This window comes from Erinaceus europaeus, chromosome 15, assembly GCF_950295315.1.
Source record: "Erinaceus europaeus chromosome 15, mEriEur2.1, whole genome shotgun sequence".
Lineage (NCBI taxonomy): Eukaryota > Metazoa > Chordata > Mammalia > Eulipotyphla > Erinaceidae > Erinaceus > Erinaceus europaeus.
In genome coordinates, this window is record NC_080176.1 from 9452115 (window position 1) to 9472200 (window position 20086).

Below are 20086 nucleotides of genomic sequence, written 5' to 3' on the forward strand. Positions count from 1 at the left end.
TACATGTTCTGGGGCTATTCTGAAAGCCCTGTTCTGGGTTCCTCTAAATCTACTCATGCCCATGTCAGGTCCAGTTTCCTGAGCTAAAAGAAAAACAAAATATACAGGTGTGTGTGTGTGTGTGTGTGTGTGTGTGTACCGGTTTTGATGATGTGAGTAGTAACCAAATGTGAACGGCTGTGGTTTGTGGGGGAGAGTATGGCACTGGGGAAGCCAGTCCAGGAGAAGGCAAGGGGATACATCAGGGGAAGAATCTGGATGTGGGCTTGTGGGAAAGCCATGGCAACTGGGCATTAAGAGCGCGGATCCAGGTGGGAAAGGACAGAGCCACTGAATGGTGCCATCCAGCCAGTGGGCTCAACCTTAAAATAAGAACGGCGATGATACTTGGCACGCAGATGCCCTAACTCGTTTATTTCATGATTTCTTATGTAAGGTTTTCCCTATTTTAAAAAATTTCTTTAAAAAAAACCTCTTTATCTGGCTACATACAGTATGATTCCAACTATATGACATTCTGGAAAAAGGCAAAACCATGGAGACAGTGAAAAGATCAGTGGTTGCTAGGGGCTTGGGGTGGGAGGGCCGAGAGGAGTGGGCAGAACAGAGAGAAATTTTAGGGCAGCGGAGCTGAGCCGAGCCGTAGGATACTATAATGGGGTACCACGTCATTATACACTTCCCCAAACCGAAGGAGTGTCTGTTGTCAAGAATGAGGCTCAGGGCTGGGGAGACAGCTCCAATTTCACAACACCAGACTTGCAAGCTTGAGTCCTAGAATTCCCAGGTTCAGGATGGAGCATGATCACCTGCCAGAGCTGAGCAGCACTCCTCTCTCTCTCTCTCTCTCTCTGTCTTTCTCCTTCCCCCCCTCAAATAGAAAAATAAATCTTTTTTAAAACAAGGAATGAGCTCCAACATGTACTGTGCACAGTAGTGATTTCCCAGTGCTCATAGAGACGTGGACAGAGGGAGAGAGAGAGGCTTGGGTCAGGATGATAGATAAGCATTTTCAGATCGCAGGTGTCATTAAGATTCAAATTGTAAATCACTTAAAAAAAATCTGGGGGGTAGAGATTGAGAAAAATTGAGAGAGAGAGAGAGAGAGAAGGGGAGAGATAACAAGGAAGAGAAAGAGAGACACCTGCACCACTGTTTTACTGCTTTTGAAGCTTCCCCCAACCCCTGCAGGTGGGGACGGGGGTCTTGAACCCAGGTCCTTATGTGTTGTTACAGATGCGCTCAACTGGGTGTGCCACAGCCCAGACCAAGATTTAAATCTTTAGGGTTGGGAGATAGTTCACTTGGTCAGACACACACTGTACCAGGGGAACAGGGACCCAAGTTGGAGTCCCTTACAGCACATAGCACTGGGCAAACTTCACTAGTGTTGGAGTGATGCTGCGGTGTTTCTCCTTCTCTGCTTCTCTCTCTCTCTCTCTCTATCTCTATCTCTCTCTCTTTTTTTCCTCCAGGGTTATTGCTGGACTTGGTGCCTGCACCATGAATCCACCGCTCCTGGAGGCCATTTTTTCCCCTTTTGTTGCCCTTGTTGTTGCCTCATTGTGGTTATTATTATTGCCATTGTTGATGTTGTTGTTGTTGGATAGGACAGAGAGAAATGGAGAGAGGAGGGGAAGACAGAGAAGGGGAGAGAAAGACAGACACCTGCAGACCTGCTTCACCACCTGTGAAGTGACTCCCCTGCAGGTGGGGAGCCAGGGGCTTGAACCAGGATCCTTACGCCAGTCCTTGTGTTTTGTCTGCAAATTGAGAAAGGCTGAGCAGGGTGGTGGCATTTAATGCCTGTCTGCTGAGAGATATCTTAGTAAAAAAAAAAAGATGATAGTCTGGAGGGGGTGGTGAACCCTGAGATAGGAACAGTGAATGTGGGGGTCCCAGAAGCTTCCTCACACAGAAATATTCCCTGTCTTCCCCCAAAGTACCTCCTTCACTCACTCTAGCTAGAGATGGCACGAGTTGAGTTCCAGGTGGTTATTTCCTTTATATAATTTTTTAAAAATGGCTTTATTTATTTCATTTTTTTATATTGATAGGACAGAGAGAAATCAAGAGGAAAGGGGGTGATGAAAAGGGAGAGAGAGAGAGAGAGAATGAGAGATACCTGCAGACCTGCTTCACTGCTCATGAAGCTTCCCCCCCCCCCCAAACACACACACAGGTGGGGAGCTGGGGGCTTGAACCCAGGTCTTTGCACATGTGAGATCAACCAACTGTTCAGCCAGACCCCTCCTTTATAGAATTCACAGAAGGCAGGGGTTGAGGGGAGGGGGAGGGCCCTCAGACTTCCTTGTTCCGTGTTTTACTAGCTTCCGAGAAGTCGGTGCAGACACCACAGAAAAGCAATCTGTCTCTGAGAGAGAGAAAGAGAGAGACAGAGAGAAAGAGAGACCTGGAAGAGTAGGGAAAGTCCAACAGCCCCCAGAGAGAGGGGCTGGAAAGATGAATTGGCAAAACCCTGCCACACTGAGACTCTCACAGTAAAGATGATGGGGGCTGGGAGGAAGGAGTCATCATTGGAGAAAAAGCAAAAAAAAAAAAAAAAAAAGGCAAAAATCCAAGATTAGACAGCCAGCATATCCAAAGGAGCCCTGGAAGAGGATTAAGGGGGCAGGTAGCAGCAGCATCAAGCCACCTGTGTGCCACACGATAAAGGGGGTTCCTGTATGGTGTGGGGAGATAGCCAGCAGGCTGGAGGGAAGGGAAGACAGAAGTCAGAAGTCTGGAGGTTACATAACCACCGCTACTGTGTGTCTGCCTGTGTGTGTGTGCGTGTGTGCACACACCAATAATGAGATCCACACCAATAATGAGATTAAATCCACACCAATAATGAGATTAAAATTAGGCTAGGCTCCCACCTCGGGAGTTGGGGACTCCAGAAAAGGCCTCTGTTACCAGTTTGCACTAAAATGTCTTTTTTTTTCCTTCCCCATCTCTCCAGGCTGTTTCTTCCTGCTGGAATTCAGTGCTCACAGGGAGATAAACTCAAAAGCCAGAGAGGGTGGATGGGGTCATGCTGGTGTACCTACGCTATCACCAAGCACAAGAGGGGTGATGCTGAAGCCATGATTTTTTTTAAAAAAAATAAATTTTATTTATTTTAACAGGAGCGATATAGAGGAAAAGAGAGACCAGAGTCCTGCTCAGCTCTGCCTTATGGTAGGGCTAGGGGCTGAACCTGGGACCTCAGAGCCTCAGAGTCTCAGGCATAAGAGAATTTTGCAGAACCATTATGCTGTCACCTCAGGTTAGTCCATGATCTTTCTAGGAGTTCATGAAAGTATGTTCACAAGGGGGGCTTGGTGGCGGCACACCTGGTTGAGCACATGTCGCTGTACAAAATTATTCAGGGCCACTGGTTCAGGATCCCAGTTCCTACCTGCAGAGGGAAAGCTTTCTGAGGGGTGAAGCAGGTCTGCAGGCCTCTATCCCTCTTTCTCTCTCTATCCCCCTCTCTCCCTCCCATCTCCATTTCTTTTTCCTATCAGATAAAAATATTTTTCAAGTGACACAAAAATAATAAGTTTTTAGGCTAAAATATCAGTGTTAAGAGATCTGACCTTATCCCCAAACTCTCATAAGATCATCTTATATATTTGTATTTAATTAACTAGTTTGGCATTGTCAGGGCTTCTTCATTGCTCTGGGCAAGCTTTCAGAGATAGAGAGAGAGAGAGAGAGAGGGTCAAGAGTTGAGTACACAGTATCAAGTGCAAAGACCTGAGTTCAAGCCCTGCTCCCCACCTGTGGGGAGGAGGTTTCATGAGAGGTAAAGAAGTGTAACAGCTTGCTCTCTCTCTCTTCCTGCCCCCCCCATTTCTCTGTCTCTATCCAGTAAAAAAGAAATTTTAAAAATGGCCACCGGGAGCAGTGGATTCATCATGCAGGCAGTGAGCTGAGAACACAGTGAAAGATGTCAGGCTCTTTGAAATACAAAGGTAATTCAAGAGCTAAATTGTCCTGGGTATGTTCAGATTTTTAAGGCAGTTTTCACAAAGCATAGCACTTAACACCAGCAGCAGAACACAATCAAAATTGTATTTCTTTTAATAAACTCTCCTAAAATGTAATCAAATAATTATGTAACTGCTATAGCAAGTCTATAATCGCACACGTGTTATTGCTCGGGGCAAGGCTGAGACGAAAAGGAAGTCAGCGAAATCCATTTACAGAGAAGAAAAACGTGAACTGTGGATAATATAAAGATAATTGAAAGGATTACACATAGGCACGTTCGTAACTCAAATCTGGGACATCTGTCTCAGGCTCTGCTCAGTCCTGGGCACAGTCTGACTTCTGAATTTAAGGGCTTAGTATCAACACTCTGAAGAGAGGCTCGCAATACCAGCTCTGAGGGGAGACTTAGTGACAGGATTAGTCCACTGCTCAACTCTCAAAAGCCCCCCACCCCCACCTCCATGACACTTAGACACAGAATGTCCTCAACTTCTTGGGCATCGCCTTAAGGCAGCCAAAACCTAGAAGGGGAAGCGGAGTGGGCAGGTAGGTAGCATAATGGTTCTGCAAAGAGACTCTCGTGTCTGAGGCTCCAAAGTCCCAGGTTCAATCCTGCACACCACCATAAGCCAGAGCTGAGCAGGGCTCTGGTAAAAAAAACAAACAAAAAACCCACAAACAGACAAACAAACAAACAACAAAAACTAGAAGGGGAAAGCTTAATGTCTTTCACATCTTCGCTTCTGATATGAGATCATCTTTTCTAAAAGCTTTTATTTATTATGAGAAAGAGAGAGAGAAAGATGAGATGAAGAAGAACAGAAGAAAGAAGGGGTCTGGGCAGTGGCACACCCAGCTAAACACACGTTACCCTGTGTAAGGATGTAAGTTCAAGCCCCTGGTCCCCAACTATACTAGGGACGTTTCACAAGTGGTAAAACAGTGCTGCTGGTGTCTTTCTCCTCTACCTTCCTTTTCCTTCTCAATTTATCTCTGTCTCTATCCAATAAATAAGTACATAAAATAGGGGAGTCGGGCTATAGTGCAGCGGGTTAAGCGCAGGTGGCGCAAAGGACCAGCATAAGGATCCCGGTTCGAACCCCGGCTCCCCACCTGCAGGGGAGTCGCTTCACAGGCGGTGAAGCAGGTCTGCAGGTGTCTATCTTTCTCTCCCCCTCTCTGTCTTCCCCTCCTCTCTCCGTTTCTCTCTGTCCTATCCAATGACGACGACAACAACAATAATAACTACAACAATAAAACAACAAGGGCAACAAAAGGAAATAAATAAATAAATAAATAAATAAATAAAATATTAAAAAAAAGTACATAAAATATTCAATATTAAAAAGAGTCAAGTTAAAGAAAGAAAGAGACACCAGATCACTGTTCAACTCCGGTCTAAACGGTGACAGGAATTGAGCCTATGGCCTCAGGTATGTCAGTTCAGTGCTCTACTGACAGGTCTAGGATTAGCCTAGATGCTTTCAGAGACAAGTTTTGGGTGCAGCTTTTTGAGCAGTAATTGCAGTGCCTGGGCACTCAGCTCCTGAGGATCTCCCACTTTTTTTTTTCTCGTCTTCATAAGCTGTCGACTTCTTCCTACTTGATTTATTCCTGGCTTTCGCTCCCCCTCAGGAGAAACAGCACAAACACCTGGCATGTCCCATGATTTGAGCACAAGAAAATGTCACCAAGAACAGGAGCTGGAAGTTTTCTATCTATCGGCCATGACAAACCGGGAGTTTCTCAAGGGAACAGTCAGAAAGTCCTAGGATCCCCAAAGCGGGCGGGGGATCTCGACCAGAAATCTTCCAAAGCTGAGAAGTGGGGAGTGTGAAGGGTACCATGGCTTGCTACCACACTACTTTTCCCAGCACCTTTTTGCACCAAGGTGAGATCACATGACTTGTCCTGACAGAGGACAGGCAAAAGTGATGGACACCACTTCCATAGCAAGGCTTGTAAGCAGCAGCTTGTACACTGCGTCCCCCCACCCCCACACATGAACATGGCCAAAAACAAGGGGAAGGGGACTGATGAGTTCAGAGAGAACGCCAGAAACCCAGGAGATGGTGGACAAAGCTGGCAACACTCATCTGCCAGTGGTGCATGAATGAGAATCCAACTTCTATTGAGGCTGAGGAGACAGCATAATGGTTCTGCAAAAGACTTTCATGCCTGAGATTCTGAGGCCCCGCTTGAACTCCCAGCATCATCCAAAACTGAGCGGACTGAGTCTCTCTCTCCCTCCCTCCCTCCCTCCCTCCCTCCCTCCTTCCCTCCCTCTCTCCTCTCTCTCTCTCTCTCTCTCTCTCACACACTAAAAAGAATAATGAAATAATATATATATTCAAAAATAAAGTCTTGGGAGTCGGGTGGTAGTACAGTGGGTTAAGCACACGTGGCACGATGCACAAGGGCTGGTGTAAAGATCCCGGTTCAAGCCCCCGGCTCCCCACCTGCAGAGAAGTTGCTTCACAAGCGGTGAAGCAGGTCTGCAGGTGTCTATCTTTCTCTCCCCCTCTGTCTTCCCCTCCTCTCTCCATATCTCTGTCCTAACCAACAATGACAACAACAATAATAACCACAACAATAAAACAAGGGCAACAAAAGAGAATAAATAAATATTTTTTAAAAAATTTCAAAAGTCTTTTGGGACTAGGTGGTAGCGTACTAGGTAGGTTGAGTACAAATGTTACAATGCACAAGGTCTCAGGTTTGAGCCCCCAGTCCCCACCTACAGGAGGAAACTCTACGAGTAGTGAAGCAGGGATGCAGGTGTGTCTCTGTCTCTCATCTTCTCTATCTCCCCCTTCCCTCTCAATTTCTGATTGTCTCTAGCCATTAAATAAATATAGATAATTAATTTTTTTTAAAAAAATATCCTTCCGAGGCACCAGGTAAGGGTGCACCTGCTTGAATGTACATTACCATGGGTAAGGACCAGGGTTTGAGTCTTCACTCCTCACCTTCAGGAGGAACACCTCATGAGTGGTGTAGGTGTCTATCTTTCTCTCTACCTCCTCCTTCCCTTTCAATTTCCCTGTATCCTAGCAAATAGAAAAATGTAAAGAAAAAAATAGATACTGGGAGCAGTGAATTAGTAGTGTCAGTATGCACTTGAGTGCCCACCTGTTACATCAGTTAAAGCCCAACCTGATGGGGGTCAGGCGGTAGCAGAGTAGGTGAAGTTCAGGTGGCGCAAAGCGCAAGGACCGGCGGAAGGATCCCAGTTCGAGCCCCCGGCTCCCCACCTGCAGGGGAGTCGCTTCACAGGCAGTGAAGCAGGTCTGCAGGTGTCTATCTTTCTCTCCCCCTCTCTGTCTTCCCCTCCTTTCTCCATTTCTCTCTGTCCTATCCAAAAACAATGACACCAATGGCAATGATAATAATAACCACAACAACGATAAAAACAACCAGGGTAACAAAGGAGGAAAAAATGGCCTCTAGGATCAGTGAATTCGTGGTGCAGGCACCAAGCCCCAGCAATAACCTTGGAGGCAAAAACAAACAAACAAACAAACAAAAAAACCCACCCTGATTACCAAAGAAGTAATCTGGCTTAGGCTCACCCAAGAGAGCACTTTGCCATGTGTGAGGACCTGGGTTCAAGCCCCCGTCTCCACCTGTGGGCAAGGGGGAGGAGCTCCATGAGTTGTGCAACAGTGCCACCAGTGTCTGTCCTGCTCTCTATTTCTATCTATATCTCTGTCTCTCTCCCTCTGTTTCCTCTGTCTCTCACCTTCTGTGAATATATATATCCACCAGAAAGGGTAGTCATGCAAATAGCGAGTCCTAGCTATGAACTGGCAGAGGAAAAGATAAAAGGGGTGGGGAGGGGAGCAAATTAGGAGCTCTGAGGTGAGGTCAAGAAGAAGGAGACGTTCTGAGGGGTCGGGTGGTAGCACGCCTGTCTGAGCGTACATGTCACAATGCGTAAGGCCCTGGGTTCATGCCCCCGTCCCCACCTGCAGGAGGAAAGCTTTTCAAGTGGTGAAGCAGGGCTTCAGGTGTCTCTCTGTCTTCCCACCCTCTCTACCGCCCCCTTCCTTTCTGACTGTCTCTATCCAATAAATAAAGATAATAAAAATATCAAAAGAAAACAAGGGTCAAAGGAAGGAGACGTACTGACATGTTCCTGGAAGCCCCTTCCTCTGTGCACTGTGGACTCCTCTCTGCAGATGCAACCCAAAAGCCGCCATCTTGGCCGCCTCCAGTGAGAGCCACCCCACACCCACAGGCCCTCGCTGTGAGGCCTGTCAAGCCTGCCAGCTGCTCTTCACATCTGCCGGTGTGATGTTTTGATGAATGTTTATACCCCCACTGGGTTGTAAATCATGCACTTTCCAAAGCCCACAGGAGGGGACGCTTTATTTGTGCATTTTGTCACACATCAATCAATCATACCCTCAAGTTCAGCAGGCTGAACGCTTGGCGTTCTGAAGAATCAGGGCATGGGGCGGAGGACTACACTTATAGCGCTTCTGTCTGCAGTTGACTTTGACATACATGAGACAAGGTTGTGAGAGACAGGGCCCTAGTTATATAGCACAGCTAGACCATCAGACATCAGTACAGGTACCGGGAGTTAGAAACTTTCACTATGTGAATAACATCATTGCAAGACTGGCCAGCTCCTCATGGGGCGCGAACGCTTCCACACTATGATCATCATCTCTGGCATTATGCTATTCCACTGCAGAATACTGTGCCCCAGTATGGTTCCGTAGCCCCCATGTCCACTTGGTCGATTCCAAATTATATTCCTCCATGAGGATCATTTCTGGAACCATCCGTTCCACCCTGGTTCCATTGCTGCCAGTTCTTAGCAACATCGCCCCGCCAGATATTCATCGGGATGCGGCATCATCTAAGTTCATTTCCCACGTCTACGCTCGACCGGACCTGCCAATATACGCGGATATCTTCGCCCACCCTGTCCAACGCTTGACGTCTCGTCACCCAATCTGGTCCCCTACGCCTACACTGAACTTCTCTGTTCCAGACTCTTGGAAACAGAGTTGGCAGTCAGCTGAGGTCAAGAACAAACCTCATCACAGACCCCTGCAAGCGTCAGCCCGGCTTTGACCTAGCACGTTATGATTGGGCCCTCCTCAATCGCTATCGAACAGGCCATGGCCGGTGCGCCGCTATGTTCCATCGCTGGGGAGCCAGAGACGACCCGAACTGCCCCTGCGGCTCCAGACAGACTATGACCCACATAGTCAACGACTGCCACCTCTCCAGATTCAAAGGAGGTCTCGAAACTTGACATCAGGCTCAACCTGACGCTGTTGACTGGCTACGGAAGAAGGGCAAACGCTAGAAGAAGAAGAACTATGTGAAAGCATTGCTGTCTTCAAAACTGTTCTCATGATTAAATGGTAGGGTGTGGAAAGATTCAGTCAGAGTAGGGACCGTGAGCACATTGCATAGAGAATTATTCAATGTATAATTTCCTTCTCTCCTTTCTTTCTTTCTCTTCCTTTCTTTCTTTCTCTCTTTCTTTTTTGCGACAAGAAGCTTGGTGTCTTTACTGTTCCCACCCATTTCTTCCTTCCCTTCCCTTCCTTCCCTCCCTCCCTCCCTCCCTCTCTCCCTCTTTCCTTCCTCCCTTCCTTCCTCCCTTCCTTCCTCCCTTCTTGTCTGTTTTTTTCCCCATTAAACAGAATGGAGAGAAATTGAAAAGGAAGGGGAAGACAGATAGATAGATAGATGGATGGAGAGAGAGAGAGTCAGACACCTATACCACTATTTCACTGCTTATGAAGTTTGCCCCCTACAGATGGGGGACAGGAGCTTGAACCCCAGGCCTTACACATAGTGACATGAGCACCCTACTGGGTGAGCCACCGCCCAACCCCGGGCTGCTTTTATAGTCCAATCACACTGTCTTTTTTTTTTTTTTTCCCCCTCAAGTTTTTGAAGCCAGGCTCATTCTCTGGAACTTGATGGCCTTCACACTTCCTCTTCCCTCTTGTTTCACTTTCTCTCTTGTGTCACTCCTGAGCTCCCCCATGAGTTTCTGCAGCCTTCAGTGTGTCTTTCTAGGCTAGACCCAATCGATTAGACCCAGGGATGGGGGAATGTAAGCCAATCACTGCAAAGACCAATTACTTAACCTTTTTTTTTTGGGGGGGTAGGGATACTGGGGGACAGAGGTGCCGAAATTGCTCCTGTGTTCTTCTGTCTTACCAAGTCTGATCCACAACAGAGGTACTGAGATCTTAAAAGGGGACTTGAGAAATAATTCAGCTGGTAAAGTAAATGCCTTATCATGACAGCACCATGGACAGCACCACAGGCACTCCGTGCATGGTGGAGCAGTACTTAGGTGTCTCTCTCTCTCTCTCTCTCTCTCTCAAAAACAATATAGATGACCATACTCCAGGACATAAGTTCAAGCCCCCAGTCCCCACCTGTAGTGTGGGGGGAGGGGGATGGGGAAGGGAAGCTTCACAAGTTATGAAACAGGGTTGCAGATGTCTCTTTCTCTCCTCTATCTCTTCTTCTCTCAACTTCTCTCTGTCCCATCAAATTTCAAAAAATGTATAAATCATGCAAAAATTTAAAAAAAAAACAGAATAAAGATTGAGCCAAGGAGGAGGCTCAGAAGGTGTATCGCACATATTCGAGACCTTGGGTTTATTCTCAGACACCATATTTAACAAAAGCAATAGGAAGATGGTGAAATGTCAGAAGGAGACCTTCTGAGAGAAAAGTTGCACTAATTCAAAGCTGTGGCTGGCGAAACAAGACTTGCGTGGGATACCTGTACGTCTAAAGGCTCACGGGGGTCTCTGGTTTTTCTTGGTTTTTCTCAGAACTCAGAAGAGCCTGTGACTCCCTGTGCTTTGTCTGCTGTTACTCCCCCAGACTATAAAAGCATTTTGTGGCTCCTGCCACAATCCTTACAGAATCATGGGCTTGATTCTCTCCAAAATTTTAAAGGTTTTAATATCTATTGAATAGAGACAGTCAGAAATAAAGAAGGCAGGGGGAGATAGAGAGGGAAAGGGAGGGAGAGGTACCTGGAGGTCTGCTTCACCATGTACAAAGCTTTCTCCCTGCAGGTGGGGACTGGAGGCTTGAACCTGGGTCCTTGTGGATTGTAATGTGTGCTCAACTAGGTGCACCATCACTTGACCCCATGATTCTCTCTCCCTCTCCCTCACTCTCTCCCTCTTCCTTTCCCTCTTCTCTCCCCCCTCTCTCTCTCTCATCCTCACCCTCTCCCTTACCCTTTCTCTCTCCCTTACCCTCTCCCTCATCTTTCCCTTACCCTCTCCCTCTGTCTCACACACTTTCCCTCTCTCTCTTCTTCTCCCTCTCCTCTCTCACCCTCTCCCTCTCTTATTCTCCCTAACCCTCACTCTCCCCCTCTCCCTCACCTTCCCCCCTCTCCTCTCTCTCCCTTTCCCTCTTCTCATCCCTCTCCCTCTCTCTCTTTCATTGCTTCCCCAATGCCTCATTCTCCACCCACCATTCCCAGTCCACTCCTCCCATCACATCTTCCAGAGCATCTTTTGCTTCATCAAAACCCTCCAACCTAGGTTGCTGAGTGATCAGAGCAGCCCAGAGCGACGCCCATGTCCTGCCCACGTTCACGGGTGTCTCGCAGTACCTTGCCGAAGCTGCCTTTGCCCAGCACCATCAGGAAGTTGAAGTCGGTCAGTTTCATGCGGTCCCTGTTGCCATTGTTGTCGCACTTGGATACAGTGTTGGTCGTCTTCTCCTCGGGCGCCTTGGTGCCCTGAGCGATCTTGGCCCTCTGCAGGGGGACACAGGAGACACCGTAAGGGGGGTCATGTGGCACACACCCCTCCCTCACCCCTCCATCACCATGTCCCCTGCCGAGCCGCCCCCAGGAGCACCCGCCAGCCTCTATGTGGCCTGTGTGAGCAGCACAGCTCTTGAAACCCATCCCTGGCCACCCCCTTTCTCCCTGCAGGGCAACTTCACACTCCTTCCATATGATCCTCCTAGCATCTCAGAGAGTCTGCACACCAGTTTGATTTATTTATCCAGCCCAGTCTATTAAAATAAACAAAGTAGACTAAGTGCACATAGCATCATACAATCCCACAATGAGACTCTCAGGCATCCCAAAGAATGGAAGAAATGGAAGAAATCCCAAAGAAATGGAAGTGCAGTGCTCCACAGAGACACCCCCCCCCCAACACACACACATGCATATTCAGGGCCCGGCAGTGGCACACATGTTACCATGCACAAGGACCCAGGTTCAAACCCCCACTCTCCACCTGCAGTGGGAAAAGCTTCATGAGCAGTGAAGCAGACCTGCAGGTGTGTCTCTGTCTCTCTCCCTCTCTTCCTTGCTCCCTTCTCAATTTCTCTCTGTCAATAAGAAAGAAAGAAAGAAAGAAAGAAAAAGAGAGAGAGAAAGTAAGAAAGAAAGAAAGAAAGAAAGAAAGAAGAAAGAAAGAAAGAAAGGAAGGAAGAAAGAAAGAAAGAAAGAAAGAAAGAAAGAAAGAAAGAAAGAAAGAAAGGGGAGATGGCCACCAGGAGTGGTGGATTCATGGTGTGAGCACCAAGCCCCTGAGGTAAGCCAGGTGGTGACAAAAAAATAATGATAATTAAATTTTTATTATCTTTATTCATTGGATAGATATAGCCCGAAATTGATAGGATAGAGGGGAGAGAGAGGAAGAGAGAAAGAGAGACACGTGCAGCCCTGCTTCACCACTCATAGTTCTTCCCCCTGCAGGTGGGAACTGGGGACTCAAACCAGGGTCACTGTAATATATGTACTCAGCCAGGTGCACTACCACCTGGCCCCAATAATGATAATTTAAAAAAAAAGAATGAAACCAGCAGGTGTGGCCACACACAGTCCCCTCCAGCAAGGCCCAGGGACTTCTGCATGGGACATGTGAGAACCCCCCCACCCCCCGGCCCCAGACCCCAAAGCACGCTGCTGGCTTCTACCAAGCTCCCTTCCCTGCCTGCTCCTCAGATGAAAACAACCCTTTATCTCGCCAGCCCAGGAGCAGGGCTGCATGAATGCTTTTGCCTTTTCCTATTTGCAACTTAGAACCTCGGAAACTCAGTGTTCCGCTTCCTGGGTTGCACTAGGGAGAGGGGAGTTGGTTCCCCGGGCTCCATGGCTTCATCTCAGGAGGAAAAGTCCATCCTGGCTCAGGCTCCCCTGCCACTGCCACCCCTGCAGGGGGTTCCTGTGACTCCGGAGCTGAGAGACTCCTCTGGGTGCTCCCCAAGCCCAAGTAACCCTTCCCAAGTTGGGGTACAGACAAGATGTATGTATTCAGGGTTGGGAGGAGAGTGTGTTGATGGTGATAGTATAGTAGATATGTGACCATGCATAAGGACCTGGATTCGAGCCCTGGCCCCCACCTGCGGGGGGGGGGGCTTCAAAAGTGGTGAAGCAGGGCTACAGGTATCTCTCTCTTCCTGTCTAAGTCTCTCTCCCCTCTTGATTTCTCTCTGTCTCTATCCAATAGATTAAGACTCCTCCAAGAAATCTAGTCATTGTTTCTTTTTTTAAAAAGATTGTTTTTAATGTTTTTATTTATTATTATCTTTATTTATTGGATAGAGACATCCAGAAATCAAGAGGGAGGAGGGTGATAGGGAGAAAGACAGAGAAACATCTGCAGCCCTGCTTCACCACTCGTAAGGCTTTCCCCCTGCAAGTGGGGACCGGGGTCTCAAACCTGGGTCCTTGTGTATCATAATACATGTGCTCAATCAGGTGCGCCACCATCCAGCCCCATCATTGTTTCTTTTTACAACACAAAATAAATAAATGAGTTCTTCAATGGCCTTAGTTTACCCTATTTTCTTAAGGATTGAAAAAAAAATGGGTAGGAAAGGTAGTGACATATCTGGTAAAATAAATAAGTTACCACACACAAAAATCCAGGCTCAAGCCCCTGGTCCCCACCTGCAGAGGGAATGCTTTAGAGTAGAGAAACAGTGCTGCAGGTCTCTCTTTCTCTCCCCCCTCCCTCTCTCTCAACCTCTCCCTCCCCCTCAATTTTCTCTCTACCCAAGCAAGTAAAAATAAATTGTGAACAATGAAAAGAAATCTTGACTTTGAAATTGATATGCACTTAAACACAGCCTGCATTTCAATACTCTGAAACATCAGGTACCTACATTTCCAGATCTCCATATAAAGATTCCACCCCATTTGACTGTATTTTCATAGTATTTACTATGGGAGATGGCTTGTAATGTTTTCTGACAAGGCTTAGTGAAGGTAAGAGTAAATACATAGAGGAAATGTTGGGAAAAAAATGATTTACATTAAAAAAGAAGCTTCTTGTACTTGAATCCTTCCATTGTCTTTTAAAAAATATATTTATTTGTTTATTTATTCTCTTTTGTTGCCCTTGTTTTTTTATTGTTGTAGTTATTATTGTTATTGATGTCATCATTGTTGGATAGAACAGAGAGAAATGGAGAGAGGAGGGGAAGACAGAGACGGGGAGAGAAAGAGAGACACCTGCAGACCTGCTTACTGCTTGTGAAGTGACTCCCCTGCAGGTGGGGAGCCAGGGGCTCAAACCGGAATCCTTATGCCGATCCTTGCGCTTTTTGCCACCTGCACTTAACCCACTGCGCTACCGCCTGACTCCCCCTTCCATTGTCTTTTGGGGGAAAAACTCAGAGCAAGGCAATCACCAGCTCTGCCATCAGGTTTTTCATCTACTCCTGAAAATCAAGCCTACGGCCACAGTGCCTACCGCTTTGGGAGGGTGTGAGAATAAATTAGGCAAGTCATACTTCCTCAATATTGAGGGCTGCATAGTAAGCAAGCATTGCATTCAACAAACACCCTTTGAAAAAACAGTCAAAAAACTCATCCAGAACTTTCCAAAGTGGAGTCTCTCCTTCCCAGGCCCAGCCACATGTCTAGGGCCAGCTGGTAGCTTCCAGTAAGAGACCCCCCTTCCCCCCAGCCCTCTGGAACATACAGGCCACGGTGACTGCACCAGGCTCACTCTACCATGAAATTCTATTACCCCAGTTCCAGCAGCTTCATTTTCTCCGTCACTCAGAATTTCTCCAGATAAGAGGCTTGAAAGTAATTTCTGAGTCATTCTGGGTGCTAATTGGTTATTGCACAGGGATTACATTCTTCACGTTCAAGGTCAACTGAAATTTCTCTATGTGTCTGAGAACAAATCTTCTGTCTGCTGGAAGCCTTTTCTTTTCTTTCTTTTTTATTTTAATCAACAGCTATGGCGTGGGGAGATTATAATTCAGGTCTAAACAAGCATTCGCAGGCTCTTGCTTAAAATAAAGAGACATACATCAAAAAGGACAGCAGCAACAAATGCTGGAGAGGCTGTGGGGACAGAGGAACCCTTTTACATTGCTGGTGGGAATGTAAATTGGTACAGCCTCTGTGGAGAGCAGTCTGGAAAACTCTCAGAAGGCTAGACATGGACCTTCCATATGATCCAGTAATTCCTCTCCTGGGCTTATACCCCAAGGACTCCATAACACCCAACCAAAAAGACGTGTGTACTCCTATGTTCATAGCAGCACAATTCATAATAGCTAAAACCTGGAAACAACCCAGGTGCCCAACACCAGATGAGTGGCTGAGAAAGCTGTGGTATATATACACAATGGAATACTATGCAGCTATCAAGAACAATGAACCCACCTTCTCTGACCCATCTTGGACAGAGCTAGGAGGAATTATGTTAAGTGAGCTAAGTCAGAAAGATAAAGATGAGTATGGGATGATCCCACTCATCAACAGAAGTTAAGTAAGAAGATCTGAAAGAGAAACTAAAAGCAGGATCTGACTAAATTGAAAGTAGGGCACCAAAGTAAAAACCCTGTGGTGAGGGCTAGACATGCAGCTTCCTGGGACAGTGGGGGGTGGGAGTGGGTGGGAGGGATGGGTCACAGTCTTTTGTGGTGGGAATGGTGTCTATGTACACTCCTAGTAAAATGTAGTCATATAAATCACTAGTTAATTAATACAAGAGGGGGAAAATTAATTGTATGTCTCGAAGTTTTTCAAAACACAAACTGAATCTTTTCAATATATAGGCTGTGTAATTGATATGCAGACTCTCTCAAAAGCCTAGACCAAGTAGACCAGAAGCAACCAATAGCACAGCTATATACAAGATACTGGGTACTGTACAGCAAACCCTAACAAAAGGACTTTTCAAAGTTAACCCAATTACCAAATAATGTGATGATAACATTAACTATCGATTGTCTTTTTGAACCCTAAGACAGCAGGAACCTCACATCTCCACTATATAGCCTCTACTTCCCCCAGTCCTGGAACCATTGGATAGGGCCCACTTTCCCATATGCCTCTCCCAATCCATATCAAATAATATTGCACCTGCTGATCACAACCTAACCAACACAACAATTGCCACCTCAACATGCTTCACTTCAGACTGTGTCCAGAGACTTCACGTGTGGAATGACAACCCTCCAGCTTCATTACTCGGGTGAGACCTTTCCTTTCATAGTATACTCTAATTCCATCTCAGGTGGTTCACTTTCTAACAAAGTCCCAAAACCTAGATATACACCAGTTTCTGTGAGAGAGAGCATATGTTCACACGTATCCGTAAACTACTGCAAAATATATACCTGAAAGCAGAAGTACACTAGAGTTTGCAGTGAGTGCCCCCCTAACACTTCCTCTCCACTATTCCAAGCTTTGGGTCCATGATTGCTCAACAATTTGTTTGGCTTCCTATGTGAACTCTCTTTTCAGTCACCAGGTTCCAGATGTCATCAGGATGCCAGCCAGGCTTCCCTGGACTGAAGACCCCACCAATGTGTCCTGGAGCTCCGCTTCCCCAGAGACCCACCCTACTAGGGAAAGAGAGAGGCAGACTGGGAGTATGGACCGACCAGTCAACGCCCATATTCAGCGGGGAAGCAATTACAGAAGCCAGATCTTCTACCTTCTGCAACCCACAATGACCCTGGGTCCATGCTCCCAGAGGGATGGAGAATGGGAAAGCTATCAGGGGAGGGGGTGGGAAATGGAGATTGGGTGGTGGGAATTGTGTGCAATTGTACCCCTCCTACCCTATGGTTTTGTTAATTAATCCTTTCTTAAATAAAAAAAAAATTTTAATAAATTTAAAAAAATAGACACATTTTTATTTATTTATTGTCGCAGGTAGATAAAACAGCCCTTCACTTCAAGCCAATAGCTGGCCCAGACAGATGACCTGCTTGTGTAGGTCCTATTTCTTCTTGGTGTTCTGAAATGTTATCCTGGCTGCCCTGAGACAGAAGTAATCATTTTGCAAAGCCGAAACTTCATTTTAAACAAGATAATACAGGCCTTGATTTTTTCTTTCCTTCTCTCTCTCTCTTTTTTTTTTTTTTTGTCATCATTGCTCAGGCTTCACTGCTCTGGATTAACTTTCCCAGATAGAAAGAGGGAGGGAGACAAAAAGACAGAAAGAAGGAAAGATACCTCAGCACCAAAGCTCCCTCTCTTTCCTTCCAGAGCTGTGAGTTCCAGAGATGGAACCTGGGTAGCAGGTATGGTAAAACAGGTATACTAGCTAGATGAGCTGTTCTGCCAGCCCGTGGTCTTATTTTTGTTTTATATCTTTATTTATGGATTGGATAGAGACACCCAGAAATCGAGAAGGAAAGGAGAAATTATCGAGAGGAAGAGAGATAGAAAGACACCTATAGCCTGGGAGTCAGGCGGTAGTGCAGCGGGTAAAGTGCATGTGACGCAAAGCGCAAGGACCGCTGTAAGGATCCCAGTTTGAGACCCCCAGCTCCCCACCTGCAGGGGAGTCACTTCACAGGCGGTGAAGCAGGTCTGCAGGTGTCTTTCTCTCCCCCTCTCTGTCTTCCTCTCCTCTCTCCATTTCTCTCTGTCCTATCTAATAATAACAACATCAATAATAATAACTACAACAACAATGAAAAACAACAAGGGCAACAAAAAGAGAAAGTAAATATATATATGGCACCTATAGCCTTTCTTCTTCCCCCCTTCAGGTGAGAACCAGGGACTTGAACCTGGGTCCTTGTGGATTGTGACATGTGTGCTCAACCAGGCACATCACCACCCGGCCCCCTTGTTTTTCCTTTCCTTTCCTTTTCTTTTTTTTTTTCATGCACACTCATACAATTTTAGCAGCAAATGGGTGTAACTTCACCAGAAAAGCAAGGCAAAGAGAGCTCTAGAAATAGTGTCTTCCTGTTGTAACTAACGACTGGATGCAGAAGCCTTATACTGACTCCTTGGACTTGGGTTGGCTCCGTAAGTGTGTGTGTGTGTGTGTGTGTGTGTGTGTGTGTGTGTGTGTGTGTGTGTGTGTTGGTTATCAAATTCATTGGAGCTCAAGGTCACCCATTTCCAGGAAGGGACAGATCCTTAGGTCAGAATCACCACCACAGTCCAAGCTTGGCAGAGGGCAAAGGCTCAGGAAAAGAACCAGGAGTGGGGCCCCAGAGCTGGCTCACCCAGTAGAGGGCACACTTTACCATGCATGAGGACCTAGGTTCAAAGCCCCCAGCCACCAGACCCCAGCACCTGCACCAGGGGAGCTTCCAAGTGGTGCAACAGTGTCTCTCTCCTCTTTCCATCTCCATCTCACCTCCTCTCTATATTTTGAAATCATTTGTAGGAAAGTTGTGGACACATGGGTACAGCCACCTCTTATCCCCTCGTGACAGGTGTCTGCATTATCACTTCCACTGCCCACCCAAGTCTTTCTCCACCACTGTGTATTTGTTTTCCTGTCACCCTCTCCCCTCCCATTCTTTTTTTTAAATGCTTATTTATTTTCCCTTTTGTTGCCCTTGTTGTTTTATTGTTGTAGTTATTATTGTTGTTCTTGATGTCATCGTTGTTTGATAGGACAGAGAGAAATGGAGAGAGGTGGGTAAGACAGAGAGGAGGAGAGAAAGACAGACACCTGCAGACCTGCTTCACTGCCTGTGAAGCGACTCCCTGCAGGTGGGGAGCCGGGGTTCGAACCGGGATCCTTATTCCTGTCCTTGCGCTTTGCACCATGTGCGCTTAACCTGCTGCGCTACTGCCCAACTCCCTCCCCTCCCATTCTATCTTTTTCTCCTTTAGAATCCTTCACTTTGCTGAACTCTGGGTTTTTATTTGTTTCTTTTTTTATTTTTTTAAAGTTTTCTTATTTTTTTAATTTTTTTTCCCTTTCGTTGCCTTTGTTGTTTGTAGTTGTTGTTGTTACTATTGTTGTTATTGCTGTCATTGTTATTTGATAGGACAGAGAGAAGTGGAGAGAGGAGGAGAAGACAGAGAGGAGGAGAGAGAAAGACAGACACCTGCAGACCAGCTTCACCACCTGTGAAGCGACTCCCCTGCAGGTGGGGAGCCGGGGGTTCGAACCGGGATCCTTATGCCAGTCCTTGCACTTTGCGCCACGTGTGCTTAACCCGCTGAACCACCGCTGGGCTCCCTGCTACTTTTGTTCCTAAGACTCTTCTGGGAGGAAGGAAAGTGGGAGAATCATGCAAGACACCTCAGTAAAAATCCTGGCAGCAAAATAAATAAATAAATAAGGCCAGGTGGTAGCACATCTGGTAGAACGCACATGTTGTAATGCTCAAGGACCCAGGTCAAGCTTCTGGTCCCCACCTACAGAGAGTAAGCTTCAGGAGCAATGAAGCAGGTCTCCAGGACTCTCTCTCTCTCTCTCTCTCTCTCTTTCACTCTCTCTCTCACTCCCTCCCTCCCTCTTCCCTATGGATTCTTTCTGTCTCTACCCAAAACCTAAGTAAATAAAATAAAATATAAGTCCAATAAATAAATGTCAGTACTTGTGTCAATTTCTGTCAAGTCAAGGAGAAAATTAGTATGACCCTTAGCAAAAAGCACAAAATCACCATCAGCCTCCCGACCTTGTTCCTCTGATTGACACCTTCTTGTGTGGCCTGTCCTTGAACTCTTATCGGGCTCTCTCTGTCTCTGTACACCCAGGGGTTTCTACCAGATGCACTGAGCTACCCACTCCCAGCCCCTGCCAGCAGCCCCTGGAGCAGGCTGGGCTCCCTGAACAGAATGACCTGCTCCTGTCTTGACTGAACAAACTTCCCTATCCATTTCCTCTTGGGCACAACT

General features: G+C 46.7%; 1 protein-coding gene across 3 annotated transcripts in view; it reads right to left on the reverse strand.

Moving 5' to 3' along the window:
- Nucleotides 1–20086, reverse strand: part of PRKCB (protein kinase C beta) — a 250463-nt gene that overhangs the window by 74749 nt on the left and 155628 nt on the right. For all 3 annotated transcript variants that reach the window (XM_060172806.1, XM_060172807.1, XM_060172805.1), the window contains exon 9: nt 11606–11752. In XM_060172806.1, the coding sequence (XP_060028789.1) occupies nt 11606–11752 (147 nt within the window). The remainder of the gene's footprint in view (nt 1–11605; nt 11753–20086) is intronic.